The sequence below is a fragment of the Nipponia nippon genome, unplaced genomic scaffold (genome assembly GCF_047370975.1).
Source record: "Nipponia nippon isolate SJK-2023a ecotype South Korea unplaced genomic scaffold, ASM4737097v1 scaffold_1, whole genome shotgun sequence".
Classification (NCBI taxonomy): domain Eukaryota; kingdom Metazoa; phylum Chordata; class Aves; order Pelecaniformes; family Threskiornithidae; genus Nipponia; species Nipponia nippon.
Genome location: NW_028262290.1, coordinates 97125428 through 97144786, shown reverse-complemented (window position 1 = coordinate 97144786; position 19359 = coordinate 97125428). Strand labels below are relative to the sequence as shown.

The window sequence follows — 19359 nt, the reverse complement described above, 5'->3', positions numbered from 1 at the left end:
GGCATCGCCTCCAAGGCATCCTCCTCATACTGTAATCACACCGCCATACTAAAAACTCATCTACTGAACAAACCTGGCCCTTTCTAAGTTACCATTACAGAAACAGGCTCTTGGAAAGCCTCAGACCATTGTGCGCAGCCCGGAAGGGACCAGTCTCTAAGCACAAACACCTTGGGAACTGGATGAATCCATGTTCAACCCATTCAGCTTCTGAGACTGAAAGCAAACCATCAATAAGATGGAATTGACCTGCTTACTCACAACTAGCTATGCTCCCTAGCACATAGCATTAGAAAAATACAACTCTCTAAACCTCCTTAAAAGGTATTTTGCCAGGCCTACAAGAAGATTAAATCTCTCAACACCAAAAAATTCAGAGGAGAAAGCTGAGCAGGAGTCATACCCACAGGACTTTTGCAATTCAAGGTTCTAACATTATGTGCAACAAACAAAATGCTGGAAACAGCGTTGATAACACAGGGGTGTCTTAGTTACTGCTGAGCAGTGCTTACACAGAGTCAAGGCCTTTTCTGCTTCTCACCCCACCCCACCAGTGAGCAGGCTGGGGGTGCACAAGAAGCTGGGAGGGGACACAGCTGGGACAGCTGACCCCAGCTGACCAAAGGGATATTCCACACCATATGACGTCATGCCCAGCATATAAAGCTGGGGGAAGAGGAAGGAAGGAAGGGACATTTGGAGTGATGGCATTTGTCTTCCCAAGTAACCGTTACATGTGATGGAGCCCTGCTTTCCTGGAGATGGCTGACCGCCTGCCTGCCAGTGGGAAGTAGTGAGTGAATTCCTTGCTTTGCTTTGCTTGCATGCGCAGCTTTTGCTTTACCTATTAAACTGTCTTTATCTCAACCCATGAGTTTTCTCACTTTTACTCTTCTGATTCTCTCCCCCATCCCAGCAGGGAGGGATACAGCAAATGGCTGTGTGGTGCTTAGTTGCTGGCTGGGGTTAAACCACAACACATGTGGACAGAACTAAGCACCATGGCTGAGGGGTCCTGGATGTATCTGTGCAGATGCTTGGGTTGTTAAGCAATCCAAACTGTCTTTGAGTCATACCCAGACTCATCAAGTCTAGAGTTAAGTTTCATCCATCACAGCTCAAGTTCTTTCTGAAAGCCAAAGCTACGGACAACAGAGAAGCTGTCTTCCTCCAGGCAAGTCTTCAACCCATTCAACAAGGAAAAACAGAACTGAAGCCCATGTACCTTCAACTCCTAAATTTATCTTGATGAAGAAATAGCGCATAACATTTTTTCCTACATTTTGTTTCAACTTGCTGGCGATTAAAAGTGTCTTCTTGAAGCAACTGGTAATGATTACATTTTCATGGTTGGATTTATCTCTTATACCAGCCTGAATTGCAAATTCTACTCAGCTGCAAAATATAAAAGTAATCCAAGAAAAGGATCCAGTCCAGGGAAGCCCATGGGTTTGTTGCTCACATTTTGCTAGGCCTCTGCTACCAGGTGATAGTTTTCCTAATTGCCATGTGGACAGAGGCAGTCACAGCTGCTCACACAGAAGAGCACACCTTGCTCTACCAGCCCCTCCTTGGGAATCAGGGAAATTCTCCACCTTTCTAAAAACAAATCACTAGTGCTAAAGGCTGGCTGTTTATTTTGAGAAAGCCCAGAAAAAATATTTTAAATGCTTCTAATTTCTTAGGGAATTTTTGGTGGACTGAGCAATTTCTGATCTTTATCTTTTGAAGTTCTCCTAAGTAGGGATATCCAACATTTTTATTTTATTTTACTAAAAATGTACACTTTAGAAGGCATCTCTTTAGACTATTCAGAAACCTGAGAGGGGCATATCCTCTTATTAAAAGTAATCCATTCAGGAAATGGCATTACAAACTAACTTTCTAAACACAATTGTACCACCTCACCACTATCATCATAAAGCTAAAAAATTAAGTTTTTAGTTACTTTAATGGCTGGGAGAAAAGGAACAAAGTACCTTATTTAAGAGCTAGAAAGTTCAAACCATTTCCTTGTAAACTCCATATTTCTTCTCTTGGGAAAAAGAAACTTCTATTTCTGTTCTTTAAAGAAGTTGATAGGAAGTTGGCCAACAGGAAAAGAGTAATTATATCAAATGGCACATTTATAATGAGCACAAATACGAATTTAAAAAAAAGTCAGTAACAGCCTAGCAAAAAAAAATATGTTTCATTGGACTCTGAAAACAGACAGTCTGTATCCATGTTCAGGAATTTAAAATAAGGACTAAATACTTCTGCTTTGAGTACCTAAGTGCAGCTACATATGGTCTTCGCTGATTGTCACTATAATGGGAATTCTTTTGTTGATTCAAATGATGGTTAGCTTAGACCTTGGCTGTGGTGAAATATCTGTTTAGGCCCTTACGGTAGAGGCTTGAGTTTCAGAGATGAATACTCGAAGGGGAGAAAAATACCCACGACTCCTTTAAAATCATGAATAAAGCATGGCGGGTTGCTGGCTAAAATACACGCAGTATTTCTGTGTGGTTTTCATAGCTATGATTTCACTTTTTTCCACCCTCTTTTTTTAGCATTAAGATCTAGGGTGTCTCACGGTTGCTGAGCTCTGCAGGCTATTGCTCTTGCTCAGTAGATTTAGAGGAAAGCCTCTGGTTTTAAAAAAGCTGCTGCTTTTAAAAAGAGACAGAGCCCATCAGGTAATCAAATTGGTATATCTACCTAAGAAATGTTACAGTCAAAGGAAAGATCTATGCATGTAGCTTCAAGTTCATGAATAATTCCAAGTCCAGCAACCAGAAATAGCTCAGAAAATGAGAAAGACTTTAGATCAGAGCTAAGGGAAAAAAAAAATATACTACAGGGAACAAAGAAAACACGATCATTGAAAAAGCTACTGAAATAGTTCCAGCAGTTTTATGCACGGAAATAATGTTAGCAGAGAGAAATGAATGAAATCCTGACCATACCGAAGTGAATGGCAAAGGTCACAAGGAGTAGGATTATCTTGCCCAAGCCATCTAGCAACTGGACGACCAGCTTGGGAATTAGGGATATGTTTTGTCCTTGGGGCTATCAAAACTTTGCAAATGAAGGTAAAATATGGCCCTCTGCTCTTTGCTTGTGAGTAATGAGATGAGCAGGAGGAGTGAGAGAAGATGAACTGCATTATGTGTGCTCCTTCTCATGTGGGGTTAAGACATGCTGGTTGCATGCTAAAATGTGCCTCCTTACTGATGTCAGAGGGCTTTATTGGCCAAAGCTGTAAAAGGGACCTTTCCAGCATGCTAAAATTCACCTACAGAAAAAGAAATTGGCAGAGAAGACATTACAGCACGGTCTTAATGAGTGCTTTCCTCTGTATTGATGGGAATGACCTCTTTCTGTGGTGTTTGAGAGAGGAACCAGTGGCACGTTGTGAACTGCAAATGGGAGCAGAGCGCCCCAGCAGCACGATGGGATGTGCCTATACAGAGCCACTTGACCATGAAATTGGCAGCAAAGTTCATTTTGCAACATTTTAAAGGTAACTGTAATAGGCATCTGCATGAGATTTCATTTCAGTACATAAGTAGGACAAAACCCAACCAAAACCTGACATTTCTTACAATTAAAACAAAGTAATCTTTTTTCACTCCTTCACTGCTGGCACTGGACAAAGCAACAAGCTGATGAAATCTGGCTTCCCTAAATGCTGAAAGGTTCCTCTCAAAGTTACCAAGATTCTGCTACCAAGCAGATAAAAAACCCCCAAAACATAACAACTACAACATAAGCCCTTCTGAGCATTTTTGACAATATAAATTGCCTCTGTCCATATAACCTACGGGGAACAGCGTTCTCAATTTTAAGTACCGATCTCTTTTGGCAAAATATCTGTACAACATCCTACAAGTGTCACAGATCCCCTTCTGTCAAGTCGAATGTCAAACTTGCACATACGCTCTTCCAACTGAACTGGAGTCTTTGCCATGCAAACCTGATTTTCAAAAATCTCTTTACTTAAACAGCATTTGGTTTGAATTCGCAAGTCAGAGACCAGCCTGAACCACAACATCTGGCTGAGCACCTCAAGCTTTACAAGGTTTGTGATGGTGCTCAGAATGACAAATCTCCCAGGCGTTTTGCTACAGAGGGAGGAAACAAGAAAAAAAAACAGACATGCTTACAGGTACTTAACACACAAACATATAAAAATGGAGCCTGGTATACAACAAATGCAATAACAATGCAAAAACCTGAAATAAATTAATCATAGCAGGTGAAGAACACCTTTATTTGTTTGCTAAACAGAGGGAATAGCTGTACTAGCTCTGTACTAGCTGTACTAGCAGCTGAATTCTAAAATTACCACCCATCTTCATATAGGCTTGCAATTTTTTTTTTTTTTTCATTTATCACACAGGCCCCAATGTCCAAAGAAGGCTGAGGGAAAGAAAAACAAATGAAAACAACCCCAAAGAAAAACATCGCCAAAAAGTGTCTTTCTTGAGCCTCTGTGCAATGCCAGAAAATGTATTAGTGAACTGATGCCTGTCTTGCTGCTTAGTGAACTGGCTGTTCTGCCAACTTGAGATGAATAGGAGAAAGAAGGATCAGTTCACTGGAACTACAGGATCTCCCTATTTTCTTTTAGGCTCATGGGTTTCCATGCACAGCACGAGCATATTGAGTTCACAAGAAAAACGGTGTTTGACTCAGATGACAGAAACGCATAGAAAGCCAAACCCACACTAGTAACTTGAGTACTTTCCTAGAGTGAAACAATGCAGGCAAAATGCTGTCATTTTCATGAGACACACAAGAAAGAGAAAATAAAATACCTCTTGAGTTCGTGCTTGTTTATACATGCAACTTGGGAAGGGGCACTTTGAAGGAAAGGAAGCTACATAACCGAGCCTCACAAGTCCCTCCTTACTTTCCCGTTTAGGTATCATGTCTAATTCTCTCCAACGGCTGCTAGAGAAGCCAAAGATTGGCAGCTGTAGAGAGCAGACAGACAGAAGTTGCTCTTCTCAATTCAGATGCTGGAGCAGGCAGCAAATCCCATCTTAAGTGCCACAGCACATCGCTAGAAGTCAACCTCTCACCCTTATGGCTATAAGCCAGCAGACAATTACTTTGGGGCTGTAAATATTAATGAAAGCTTTAGTCATCTCACTCTTCTATTTCTCAGCAGGGTACAATTCAGATTTAAACAGCCTAAGCTCCACACAAGTCTCTGCACCTGGCTTTTCCTTCAGGCTGAACCCAAATTTCAAAGCTATTTAGCCAATAAAACCACTGTGCTAGCATAAGGAGAGCATCCTGTTTTGCTGGTGCACGGGAGGAGGAGGGGGAAGAGGTCTTCAGTACTGGTTCAACTTCTGCTTCAAATAGCCTCCACTACCCATCCATCCATCCATCCATCCATCCACATGTCTGTGCACTTGCACTGCTGACCGTTCAGACTGTGCATCTGAATTTTGAGGAGTGTTGACATTTTAAGCAGATTGGAAAACAAAATGAGAAAGATAAGATGCTATAAGGCTCTATAGCAGCATGACACACATATCAGTTCAATTTCAGCTGATGTAGAAGAAATAACATTTCTACTGATTTTATTTAGTTATTTACTTTACCAAAAGCAAGGTTGACAATGTCTCCATGTAAAAAAAAAAAAAAAATTGGAGCTGCGCACATGCTGCGTCAGTTAGCATCTGAATATTGGAAATGTCAAAGCAGCTACACCCAATGGATGGGTAAAGAGAGGTAAAGCCAGTGCCATAATCCTTATGACACAGACTGCTGACATTAGGGACTGTGGCTATCATCCACATAGATGTGAATATATGGATCACCAATACTTCAGAGAAGCTTCTAATACATGGACTGTGGATGTGGTAGACCACAGTGGCGTTTCCAGGCCTGACTCATTTGTCAGAATATAGTTAATGAGTATTCTAATTATTTATCTTAAGATCCCCAATGCATTCAAGTCTGCTTACCAACATTTCCATCTGTTGATTCTTGAATCTGTGTTAAAAGGATAACTAACATTCAGGACAATGGTATTGGTGTTGCAGCTGTACATCCCTCAGCCCACTGCTGAAGACATTTCTAACAAAACTTAGACACACCTTTCTTGAAATGACCCGATATTCTCAGTGTTACCATCATTACACTTCTGTGCTTCCAGACCTTTACAAGGAAAGATTTAAAATACCATTACTCTCTGTTTTTTCAAAAAGATAATCAACTTCTGTTAGGAGGCAAGGTGAAATAAAAATCATTCTCTGCTACCAAAATCTCCCAAGGTAAATTAAATAATTGGATCCATTTTAATTTTATTCCCTGCATTCCTATTGCACAAAGCCATTAGACTAATGGCCTGAACAATGTCATACAAAAGAAGAGGAGGATCTTGCCCTCTGTCATAAGTAGTGATAGGGGAAGGTGTCTGCTGAATTGCAGCACTAAGCCCATCTTCCTAGCCTTGGGCTGCACAGCTCAGGGCAGGAGGAAGGAAAGAGAAGATTTGAAGTACACCTTACATCTTTTCCAAAATGTCCCAAGCAACAGATACACTGGGCCTGCCCTGCACAAAAGGTTGTACATCTTAAATTGCAACCCTTGGGCTTCAGGGATTCAGTAAGTAGCTGAGATTGAATGCCTCTGCTAGTTAGGGGCAAAGAAATGGGTACGACAGTCATCTCAGTTACACAAAACAAGGTCTTGGAGCCTGCATGTCTCACCCCGGTCCATGTCCTGACTAGCACACTATAAAGCATACGTATGCAGAAACCTGCTCTCCTCTTCTCTTTGGACATTTTGGGCACAATTTTACTTTTCTGGGGGAAAAAAGAAAAAGCTGGGGAAATACTTGGCTTTTATTCCTGAGTCATATTTTCAAACCTTCAAAATCTCTGCTATCTATGCAGAGAAAAACTGCAGAGGTTGTCAGTCAGGTCTGGTCATCTCTTATTTGTGGTTTTTCTCACTTGGGATCCAGAGCTTTCCTTAGAGGAGGAACAGTGCTTTCCTATGAGATCTGTCTCAACAGCACATCTTCGTGATGGCTGATGGGCACTATGATTTTGGGGGGACCTTTTAGACAGGGTGGCCTGAGCATAACCAAGCCAGCATGATATGTCTAGTGGTTCCAAAGAAGATACAGCAGGTGGTTTTATAATGACTGATTTTATCTTTGATTTAAATTATACCGCGTTCATTGTTTTTCAGAGCAACAGAAATAATTAATCTTCTTTTGAATCTACGAGTCTCATCCAAAGGCAGAGGCTCTGCTAGGTCTGCCTCATCTTCAGTAAGCTAGACCCAAACCCAGGAAAGTCAGGGAGAGATGACAGTGACAAGATCAAACATTACCTTATTGCTCCCCACCCAATCCTTCCTGAGACGAGACTAAAAGCAACAGACCAGTGAAGATTCACGTCACTTCCCAAGAGCCAAAAACCAGCAAGAGGACAGTTTTCCAGCTCATAGGGATGGCAAGAACAGCATTTTCTGAGAAGCGTGCAAATCAAAGTCACAAAGGAAAAACGGGGCCTCCAAGTATGTCCCAACTTCACCCCTTTGCAGCTTTGTTGCGTCCATCTAGATAATGGCAAACATCACAGTACCCTCCAGTTTCTAAGAAAGCGACTGCAACATCCAGCTGGAGCTGGCTTAACCACTGTACACTCTGGTGCTGCCCTTCAATTGCCCCAGTGCCCTGACGCTGGGGTTTGGCTAATGGATTTGGGAAGATGCGCGAGACCTGGCATAATTGATTTAATAGACTACAGACATATCCAATTAATCTTAGACATCCTGGCAGACTGTTAGCAAGGTGATACTACATACATTTATACTGTGCTCCTGAAATTATGTTCTGGCTAACTGGGGACCGAATAAGGTGACAACAACAGGAAGCCAAATTCAGTATTGTCTGATTGCAAACAAGAGAACCTTAGGAGATACAAAGGAATAGCTATACATTTGCTACCAGCCACTGAAATGGATCAAGAAATAAAATCTTACACTACAAAAATTGATGTAGAATGCCTACCTCTTTTGCTGAGGTAGCAGCAATGAATGATAATGTTATAAATACAACAGTATACTCAAAGGATAGGTTTTCCTCATCAGTCAAGGTGCCCGCAAATGAACTCTACTGCTTTTAATGATATGATATATGAGATGATATGATATACGATATGATATGAACTCTCATTTCTAAACAGAGGCAGAAGGTATTATAATAGCACAGACTGATACAAGTAGTAGTGGTTACAAACTAAAAGAAAAGAAAAAGGCAAACAAAAAGAGAAGAAAGGAAGAGATGTCACATGGCAGAATACTGAATCTTCCCATCTCTTCCCTACATAGCCAGTATTTCTCTGCTGCTTAGCTCTGACAGGCAGTGATGATATTAATCAATAAAATTCCAATAATGGATGTAAAGTGAAGTACTTCCATATACCTCATTTTCTTCTAAAGAATCTCAAGTTTCAAAGAAGAGGCCAACTGTGCAAACCATCCTCTAGGAGAAACATCTCCAAGCACGTCAGGGAAGTACTCCGAAAAGACAAAACACAGAAATGGAAACTAACTGCCTGCCCTGGGCAGGGATCAAAGCATAAAATAGGACATAGGGATGATGCAAAAAAAGGCACAGAAAGCCAAGCTTGTTCAGCCAGGTCAATATCAGATGAAGCGCTCTGGTAACAGCAGAGTGAGACGAGAAGCTGCTCCTCCATGATCTATGCCATCATCTTGCCCCTTTTTTACGCGTTGCCTCCCCCCTTTACACATGGTAAACTTCTGGCCTTTCATGGTTTATCAAATAGTTCTGTATTGCATTTCTGACGTATCTAACTTGATACAGAAGAATCAAAACTAGTCATACTACTCAACACGACAACCAATACTTTGAGCAGAGCATTATTGTTAAATACAGGAAAACCACTGTATTGCTTTCATCATACTTGATGGCATTTTATCTGCTTTTTTGAACTCCCTACAAGGAACTGATTTTTCATCGCATGTTCAGTGTTGCCCCAATCTTTGCATTTAAGAGGCTTACATATCCCAAGACTTAAAACTTGGTTCTCAGAATAGAAAGCAGGATGGTAAGATGCTATCAAAAGATGACAACTGAGTTACAGCATTGAAAAGTAGAGAAAAGTGAGAGGAGACAGGACTGAAACAGGCCGTCTGCTCTCTAAAGACCCGAAGAACTGAGGTGTCCTCTTATGAGTGTCCTTATGTCAACACTGTGTAATAAAAATGAGAGGGTGCTGAGCCATTGTGACCAATTCCACCATTTTTGTTGTTTTGTTCCTAAAACTCCTCAAATCAATGGACACAGATATACAGAATTCCCAGAAAAGGTGGCTAACATTTCTCTGGTAGGGACGCGGGCGTTTTCACTGGAAAACAAGGGACTTAGACATCTGCTTGCGTAAGCTTGACCCAATCTTGTGTACACCTTTTTCCTCCATACTATCTAATTTACCAAAGCGAAGACCTTGCTTACTACCTACAGTTTCAGTCAATAATATAAATTAATTGCAATTTTGGACAAGGCATCTTCCAGGGCTCTTCAAAGTAACCCCAGAGCTTTGCTGGGTGACAGCCCATGCAAGGCTGGCTGTGAACGTCCCACTGCCAGCACAGCCTCACCTGGAATGGTACACAACCGCCTTATTTTGTGGCCAGCAGTTTTTGCTCCAGGCAGTTTAACAGGATATGCGTTAGTCACTACAGAGATCCACACGAGCAATTAATGACTTGCCCCAGGCTGGGTGATGTTTCTTCAGCTTTATTTTGGGACATAAAGGCTGAAGATGTAATCCCTCCTCTCTTCCCCCATCCCTTTTCTTTCCATTTACTGCACACTAGCCAACTGAAATAACTGCTAGTATTTAACGAAAGCCTCACATATCTCCGGTCGGCCACTCGCATTTGGTAGTCTTAGCATGTAAGCCAGAGGTATGCCCTCTGATAGCCCAAACTGACTTTTTTCTTCCTCTTCTCTTCCTTCCCCCTCTCCTCCCCACGTGCAGGCCATGCCCAGCCACACCAGCACAGTGCAGCCCTGTTAGCCTCTATCTCCGGACAAAACCACAGGTAACTGATGAGTTCCTGTTAGTCCCTCACACGCCAGACACACTGATGGGAGTGGGGCGCTGGGATGCTACGCTCCCTGCTCCCTGGTAAAGGAGAAGTAAACGATCGTGCCCTGCCTGCTTTGGGATTTTGACCATCTGGAAGTTACCACGAGTAAGAATCAGACCTTCTTCCTAGAAGGGCACATTTATTCTCAGCCTGCAAAATGCTGAGGGATTGTATCTTCCTGAGCAGAAAGCAACGCTGGTGGGAGCAGTGTGTCCCGCACAGCTCCCCAGCAGCCTGTTGGGATGTGGAATAGCTTTGCTCCGTTTCATCAGCTTTCTCTGGCATAGCACCGTATTCACCCAAATCAAACACTGCAGAGTTCAACTGACAAAAATAAACCAATTTTATTTTATGATCTGTGCTGTCAAGGAGACATATTTCACCCTGCAATGAAAGCCCATGCCTCCCCCCCTTTCTTTAAGGTAACTATTCCTCAGAGACTAAAGACACACACTGCATAATTGTATCAGCTGTTGAAACCTCAAATGTGTTTTTCAGCTTCGCACACTTCACAGCAGGACCAGGTACACTGTTTTGTTGCCCGCTTTTCCATTCTGTGTAGTCTATTTTTTTTCCTCCAAAATATTTTAGGATTTTTAACAGGTGCAATTGTAAATGACTGCAATGCTTCACAGCCACATGCTGCGCTCACTCTAGAGATGGTAATGGAAGAGCAGTTACCATTTGGAATAATGTGAGAATTAGTGGAGGAAAACGTATTTTTATACACAGCTCTTGCAGGGCTTACGGCTTGTCTAGAAGATAACTATTTCATTTAATAATTACTTTTGTGGGAAGCAAAGTAATCACCTTGGAGACAATCTCTTAAGTGATGATAAAGTAAATGTTCTCAGAGTTCCTGGTTGAAACAAATAACAGAGTCTTCAGTTCCAGGTGGGAATCATACACACACACACAACCCCCACGGACATAACTGCCCCCAGATCCCCCTTTTCCATTTGGAAAAGATATTTATCTAGAAGCTCTAGAAGAAGGATGGTAGCAGAAAAACAAGTGCTGGAATTCCTACAGCAATAGTATCTCAGTCCACGCTGATTTCATGCATATGCAAGATAATGAACCGTTTCTGCTTAAACAGCAAAACCCTGAAGTATAGGAGTATACAATAAACAGACTGGGCTTGAGCTTTAAATGAAACCTTTTGGGTATGTTCATTCTTAATATTATTTATATTTACACCACACTTGTACCTAGAGACCCCAAAAACTGGAGCCCCACAGTCCTTGGCACTAGGAATGCAAATGGCAAGAGACAGACCTTCTTCCCCTCCCACTAAAGGGCTCATAGTCTATTTACAGACTGGCAGGCAGATGAAAGGAAATCCCACTATCTCCATTTTACAGACAAGGAACTTGGGTACGGAGCAATACACGGACAGACATGTCCGAAGCTGCCCAGAGATCCCACAGGTGGGAACTGAGCTGAGAACCCTCATCTGTCACTGATAAAAAAACTGCTTTTCTCTGTGCAGTCCCTCTCTTCCAATGCACTGTTAGGTAACTGCTTTCCACTTAAGTTTTCTTGTCAGATCCTCTGCATAAAAATCACAAGTATCCCACTTCAGTTGCTCCACTTGCTCTTTCCGATAGGTCACTTCTGAGTACCTCTGAAACCTCTACCGTTCTTCCTAGCCACGCTAAAGCAGACATGCATCTAAACCATGTTCCGGACCCAGGCTCAGGCTTCTGCAGGAGGCTGAGATTTGCAGTCCATTTTCAGTGTATGAACATCTTAAAACCCAGCCAAATCTCTTCTCCCTGTGCTTGTTCCCTTGCTTATCAGTCATGTCATCTGCTATGACCCAGCACTGCCACAACCCTCCCAGAGGCCACTGAAATCAGTATATTGAGAAGTGCTCTGTACATACCAGGAGATGTTTAGCATCGCACAGTCCCAGTGCACCTCGATCTCTTGCAGTTCTAGCTCCTGCTGCTCTACAAGCTTATGTCACTTTCCCACATTTACGTTCAGAAAGTATTTTCATTCCCCTTCATGCTTCTGGCACTTTCAAAATACCTCCGCTTGTGTTGTCTCCTCACTTTTTGTCTGTCTTTTCTTGGGACTTCTGCAACTCTTCACCATCCTGCTTCTCCCAACATCTCCCTCGCAGCCCTCCTCTGGCAGCATTCAGAGCTCAGCCCTGATTGCTCTTTTATTCCTGGAGATGATTCATGTCTTTCTACACCTGACCTCTCCCTCTCGGTTCAGTCTACCATGTCTGATTTCCTCTCTGGCGTCCTGTCCTAGATGTCCCGTGGCCACTCAAACTTCACAGGATGAAACCACACACCTCATTCTTCCCTCACATACGGTTTCACTGCTTCTCTATTTCCAACACTATTCTGTCACCCAAACTCTCAGTATTGGTCCTTTATAGACCCCTCTCTCTGTTTTCTATTTTCCAACCAAATTAGCATTAAATACATCCATTCCTTTCAGTCCAATGGCTAAAACATCTCCCACTTCCATCTGCATTACTGTAACCTCCTGCTTCTCTTTGAGCTTCTCACTTCTTATTTTTTACCTCATCAAAATGCTGCATCCACATCAACTCCCTTTATCCCTACTTCAGTGAGCCCATCTGCATGTCCAAACTCCTTCACCAACTTCTCTCTGAATTACATGACCTCCCTTCCAAGATATCATACAACTCAGCACCTGCCTCCATCTTCTCCTTTGGTTTCACGGCTATCTCTTCTGCTATTCTGCTAGTCATGATTTTTGCTAGATTTGTTAGTGGTCTTTGAAGGATTTCCCTCTGTTTCAGCATGAATTTTCCTTCTCCAGTTCTGCCAGTGCAGTAGTACAATGAGAATGCAGAGTAAGACAAGAACTAGAATCCAGGACTCGTAACTGGATTTGGAGGGTATTTCAGCATTAAATCAATGTACCGAACTGGCTTGCCTATGCTGTAAGGACTGAATCCTCGTCTCTGTACACAGTTCCAACAAATATAATAGTTGCTCGGGTCACAGAACCCACACAGTACTTTTAGGTCCACTAGTGCACTTTCAGGCCTGCAAGACCATGTATAAACTATACATATGTTTGAATAGGAGGGTGGGGATGTCCACATTGCAAAGTTAGGTGCATTTCCCTTATAAAAAGTACTAAGTGGTCCCCTTTCTGGGTGCTTTTTGGGCTGTGCAACTGTGAGGATGCCTGGACATCTTGAGATCCCTACAGGTTTCTCCGTACCTGGGCTGGTCACAGGTTTTTACCTGATCTGTCCTGCTGATATTATGATCACATTATAATTTCAGTTCATTATATCATCCTTTCCCTCCAAACCCCAAAAGGTCTAGAACAGGTATTAACCAGGGAAAACCTGGCATTTTTCAGTCATGAAAAACGTGTCAGAGTCAAGCCAGTGAGCGTGCTCAGCCAGTACAGCTGGGACTACAGTTTCCTTACTTTCTGAAAGAAACTCATAGCTGTCCATGCTGGTGGGAAAGAAAGGATTAAGGCTGTACTGATATTACATACTTTTTAAACGATGACCATAAAAGTTATTTGCACGGACTGGAATGAAATCCTGCCTGACAGAAGGGGGGGGGGTGAAAACGGTCCGATGAGATGCTCTGAAAGCCTGCTGGCTGGAAGCATCTCTGCTCTATTCTTTGCCTCTCTAGGGTTACTAGATTATCTCCTGTCAAGAGGCATACCCTCCCCTCGGAGTATCTAATGGTTTTAAGCTAAATAATCAAACATAAAAAAGGAAGTAGTGTCCTTAAATACATACCTATTAGTCTGTTAAGAGGTACAAGTAACTGGAGTTATACATTCACAAGCATCCATGCATACGCATGTGTGCATTAAAAGGGAGGAAAGCAATGTTCTCTTCTTGCTGTGCTAAGATTTCAAGTACAAGGTTGTAAAAAAAAAAAAAAAAAAAACAGCAAAAGATGTTGATGCAATTGAGTTTTAGGTCAATTCAATTAATCTAGGAAAGCATATTTTTAAAAAATGGCTTCGCCTGCTTTTAAGCATAAATAAACCACGTTAATAGTGTAAAGTACCTGCTGCTGCACATAGCCCTTCATTTAATATCTGTGGGGCTTGCTGTCATCAGCAGCACATAAGAGGAAAGAAAACACTCAACATTTTGCATAGCATTCATCAGATTCTTCCCTCTGCTGTAGTGGCATAAGCAGTAAGAGTGCTTAACCCACTGTGGGTTTCCAGGCTTCTCAGGCTATCTTCTTCCTTTCCACTGAAAGCAATTCCGCTCAGCTTTAGCTGCTTTTTAATCAAAGGAAACTATAATCACACTAGCAAGCTGCAAATTCTGAAGAGACATTAGCAAAACCACAGTTACTTCATTAAACTGCAGACCTGTGGTTGACAAAGGACCATTAGATCCCAAAAAATATTTTGCTCTTTTGCATAGATCAAATGAAAACAATAATAACAATAATAATAATAATAAAAATAAATAATAATATCAGCATCAGCGACAAAAGCTGAAAAATGAAGTGCCAACAACTACTGAGAACCTCAGCTCAGAAAATTATAACTATTTCATATTTACATTTATCACAAAAAAGCCTTTCCCTGACCTTCAGAAAATGAGATCTGTCTACCACATCAGTTAATAGGGAGTCCTAAGTTGAGTGCCTTCAGTCCTAAGTAACACGTAAAACCACACAGCAAAACGAAGTAATACAACATTGAACAAGAATGCGGGGTAACATCTGTGAGGCTGTTTTTTGCCTGAATGCTTTTATGCTCCTTTTAGTTCTCAGCTTCTCCTAATTGCTGACTTTGGCAAAATCCAAATAATTTGTCATTGTTGCCTTCAAGTATTTGCATTTGCAGAAACATAAAAAGCATATACATACCTGTAGCAACACCTGTGATTGATTACACCGTCACTCTCTGAATACCCTCTGGAGGTTTTGCTCAGTCCCAAAAGGAGAGGGGGAAGGGATTAGAACAGTTGTCTGATGAAGAGCACTATATTAATTCCAATAAAAATACAATTTCCCCCATGCATTTGACAGCATGGTGAAAATCACACTAGCTGGATTCCAGGTAAACCGGTCCTTCCAAATACTGAGTTGAGATAAGCAAACTCCACTGCAGCACGACGAGGAAAAAGTTGATATATCAAAGCAGAAAACCCTGATCTAAAATTCACAGGAATGGTAACAACACACAATCGATACACATGGCAATTTCTATAGCAACTAGGGGGGGAAAGAAAAAAAAAAAAAAAAAAAAGAGTTGGTTCCTCAACTGTTAGCACAGAGCTTCTGTGGCAAATGAGGGGACCTGTCCCTCTTGGCACCTCTCTGATCGACACGCTGAATCGATGCCCAGTGCATTCCTCCCGCGCTCCCTTTCCTCTTTCCCTGGGATCTGTGGAGGGACAAGCCGAGCATCCCAGCCTCCGACGGGAGCACACACATGTACACACACCCCCCATGCAAGCAAACGCGCTCCCCTGCCTCTCTCCTACACTCACAGGATCTCAGCACTCACCGTCACGGGCTTCCTCCCCGCGACTGCAGTTGCTGCAAATGTGTTTGATCTCCTTGCCTATGTGACAGTGTATCACAAAAGAGACATTGTTGTTAGTGGTGGTGGGCTCCTTCAGTGGCTTCATCCTCACTAGATAGAAAGCTTTCTTTTTAGGTTTCTCTCCACTCATGTCTGAAACCGAGACCTGCCTGCAGCCAGAAGAAGAAAAAGCAAGCATCCCAGGCTGCCTGGCGTGCGTGCAATCCGCCATCCGCTCCCTTTCGCCTCAGCGTTTAGCCGCCACACACACAACAGGGACGAAGGGGAGGGCTGGGGGAGAGGGGGGGCAGGCGGGAGGCAGAGCAGGCAGAGGCACTGCCTGAGCCTTGCTGCCCTCCGCGACCCTGCTCCTTAACCAATTCACTTGTGCTTGGCTGGAGGATGCTCGGCGTGTCCCCGCGACGAGCCTCACCCTCAGCCGCTGGCGCTAGGCATGTTTGGCGGCAAAGCAGAGCCGGGTACAGTTTTGGCTACCTCGCTGGCTGCACGCATCCCAGGAACGCAGAGCCTCCCTTCGCTTTCCCCTCCCGCCCCCTCCTCTTCTCCCTTGCCTCCCCCCTGTTCTGGCAAGCCCCCATGTCCGCGGGAGCCCCGCGTCAGGCCATAGCCCTCTGGGATGGCGGGCACAGCCGCCGGCACCGCCAGTACCGCGGTCTCCTGGCAGGACGCGCTGCGATTCTCTGGCTCGGCGAATGTGGCAACCTTGCCTTCACACTCGGGCGGCGTGGCAGCCTGTCCCGCCATAATTAATATTTTACACAGAAAGGACAGTCTGCCAGCAGGCTGACAGGGGGCTGCGCCCTCCTTCCCCCCCCTCGCCTCCGCAGGTGGCTTCAGCTCTGGGGGAGCCAGGCCTCCCTGCTTCGGGTGCCCCAGGAAAACCAACTCCCCTCCTCCAAACCCCTCCTCCTTTTCATTCCTGCTTTTTCTCCCCATTTCTGTTAAAGGACAGAGGAGGTGCCTGTCCTGGCCTGTTCAGGGCTCACAAGGCCAGCCATTGACAGCGGCTGGCACCGCCTGGTGACTTCAGCCCAAGCCCCCCCCTGCAACGAGGGTGCTCTTCCTAGGTTAAGGCTGACCAGAGACTCCCAGAGAAGTACAGACAGTTTGAATTAATTTTGACTGCTTATCTGGGGGATGAATACCCTCTTCTCTGTCTCCCTTGCCTTCTGCCCAAAATGCAGCTGCTCTGGAGAGCAGCCCTATCATCCCTGGGTGCCCGCAGCCTGGGCAGCGCGCTTCCAAAGCTCCCCCAGCCTGAAGGGGATTATAATCTCTGGCCAGACGCTCTGTCAAGCCCTTGCTGCCCAGCTGCCCCCAAAATGTGCCGTCTGTTTTCACAGCATGGTAAACAGCCCAAGCTGCCCAACCTGCCGAAGCAGCAGCTCCGGACAGTGCCTGTGACACCGAGCAAGGGGGGAGCAGTGGCAAGGATGCTTGCTTCTTGCAGGCTTCGGGAAGGAAAGTCGGCAGAAGAGATGATAAAGTCAGCTATTCTGGTAGCTATTATAGGAATGTGAGTGTTGCTCCTTTAAATCTTCAGCAAGCTATCAGTTTGGCAGGCACAAAGCAGAGAGAGCGTGCAATTGGGGCAGACGAAACATGGCAAAGAATAACACCGTTCTCCTTATTTTTAGCCAAAGCCCTTGCTCACTGTTAGAAGAAATCCACTCATTCTGCAATTCTTTACCATTTCCACATAATGTTGCCACATGTTTTACCACAACAGGAGGCCAAACCAGCCCTGATTCTCTTCGACTGCACAGGAAACAGTCAGTGAGACTTTTGCCTAAAGAAAGACGGAGCAGAAACTTAAGAATTCAGTGCCATGGTTTTCCATTTTCTCAAATGCATGCACGCACACACACACACACAGACACACACAAGATGCATGCAATGAAACTGCTGACCTACTTGTTCTGCGTCATTCTGATGCAGGCCTGACTTCTCACCTGGTGCTCCCGGGAGCTGAAACCTTGAGATGTCACATACGGCAAAAATTGCAAGGCTTTACTTTTCTTAGCGGCATTCAAAAATCAGGCTAGGTGCTATCAGATCTCACAGAAATACGGGCTGCAGCATGTTCTCAGTAGAATCATGCCATTCACTAAGGCACGCAAAGCATCCTGCACATTGGGCTATGTATACAGGTTTATGTTGAATAGAGTCGGTCACCTCAGGTTAAGTATTGCCCCAAAGGACTTGATTTTGCATGTGTTGCTCATCTAAAATTCTCACTTGTTTCATGTAAGTGTTAGGAGAATAGGGAATGCCGAATTATTCAGGAACAAGCAGGTGAATTCCCCAAATGTGTGTATCATGTAGTTACGAGTTAATGCACTGAGAAGCCGTCCCTTCTAATGCCTGATGCTGAGACACTGTTTGCTACCTTACACATTTGGAAAGCAAAAGCTGAGAACAGTTTGATCCCCTACCAGTTCCCCAGCAGTTCAGACACTCGCAGTGGATTTCCCTCTAACTTACTCATTGCCTTTGAGAACACCTTCAGGTTGGTTGTGATTCAGAAAATAATTAGGTAAGCAGAAGAAATGACCATAACTCACCTTCTGAACTTGCCTAGAGTTCACTGCTCTCTGTCACTGCTGTATTATAGAAATGGGTCAGGAACAGAAAGCACATTCAAATGTGAACTTCCCCAAATTGGGGAAATACGAGTGTTAATGAAATGCAGGGTGAACTCAAAACCCGAACGTCTTATCTGCTGTCTCAGGGCAGTATTGGGGTGTTGTGCCTCACCTGTTTTAGGAAAAGAACCTAGCATGATATATTTAGCAGAGCTGAAGACCAGCAGAGCTGGTCTTGTAAGGCAAACGGTCTTGTAGTTAAGGAACTGGGTAGGACTTAAGACATGAAAAACTGGGTCAGATCATGTGTCTTTTGCAGTGTCCCTCTGTGACCTTGGACAAATTACTTACAACATCTTGATATCTCAGCTCCTTGGCTAAAGAACAGTGATGTCGATGTTTCTGGTTTTCACACAAATTTTATGAAATCATATTGCAGGATGCTCTGAAGGTGTTTGTATACGACAGAGAGGGAACACTTACACAGACTGTTTAAATACAGAGATCTACTACTTACAGCAAAATGAGAGGGGAAACAGGAAAAACATGTTCCATCAGGCTTAGTCCGAATGGCTCACTCAGTCCAAACTTAAGCTTTTTTGTTTCAACAGTGTTTATCCCTTCTCTTCCAACTCTTTTTATTCTAAAACCATGAAATTCAACTCAGATCTGAAAATAGACTTGGTATCCAAAACCCTGCATTTTTTAGTGACTCTGTTATTAATCTCCCAACCCCAAACAACTTTTAGAGAGGGACAGGAGCAACTCCCTTCTCGGGCAGAGATTGGAAGGAGACTATCTGTGTAACTATTCCTACAGGTCAGGTGTAAAGCTCTTCAGTGACTCCATACAGCTCCACGTGTACTCTGTACTATGAAAGAACCACCAAACATTATGGGAACGGACAGAGTTTTTGCAAGCAGATCCCAAGAGACTGCAGAAGCCCAGTTTCTCTGACCCATGTGGGGACGTTTGGGAATTAAATAACTGGTCCAGTGGGTAACACTGACTCCGTGCGGATAAGAACCCCAAATTATCATGGAGAAAGCCCAGTGCATTTTTGCTTGCAGGTGCTATGTATTTTGAGTGC

The 19359-nt window shown here is 43.6% G+C and overlaps 1 protein-coding gene across 10 annotated transcripts in view; it reads right to left on the bottom strand.

Moving 5' to 3' along the window:
* Nucleotides 1–19359, bottom strand: part of PHACTR1 (phosphatase and actin regulator 1) — a 314460-nt gene that overhangs the window by 134805 nt on the left and 160296 nt on the right. Inside the window, exon 1 of one of the 10 annotated variants that reach the window (XM_087763488.1) lies at nucleotides 15646–15895. The exons of 8 other annotated variants lie outside the window; for them this stretch is intronic. In XM_087763488.1, coding sequence (XP_087619614.1) covers nucleotides 15646–15895 — 250 coding nt within the window. Of the gene's footprint in view, nucleotides 1–15002; nucleotides 15108–15645; nucleotides 15896–19359 lie in introns of those variants that run through there. One more of the 10 variants, XM_009475428.2, reaches the window with a different exon arrangement.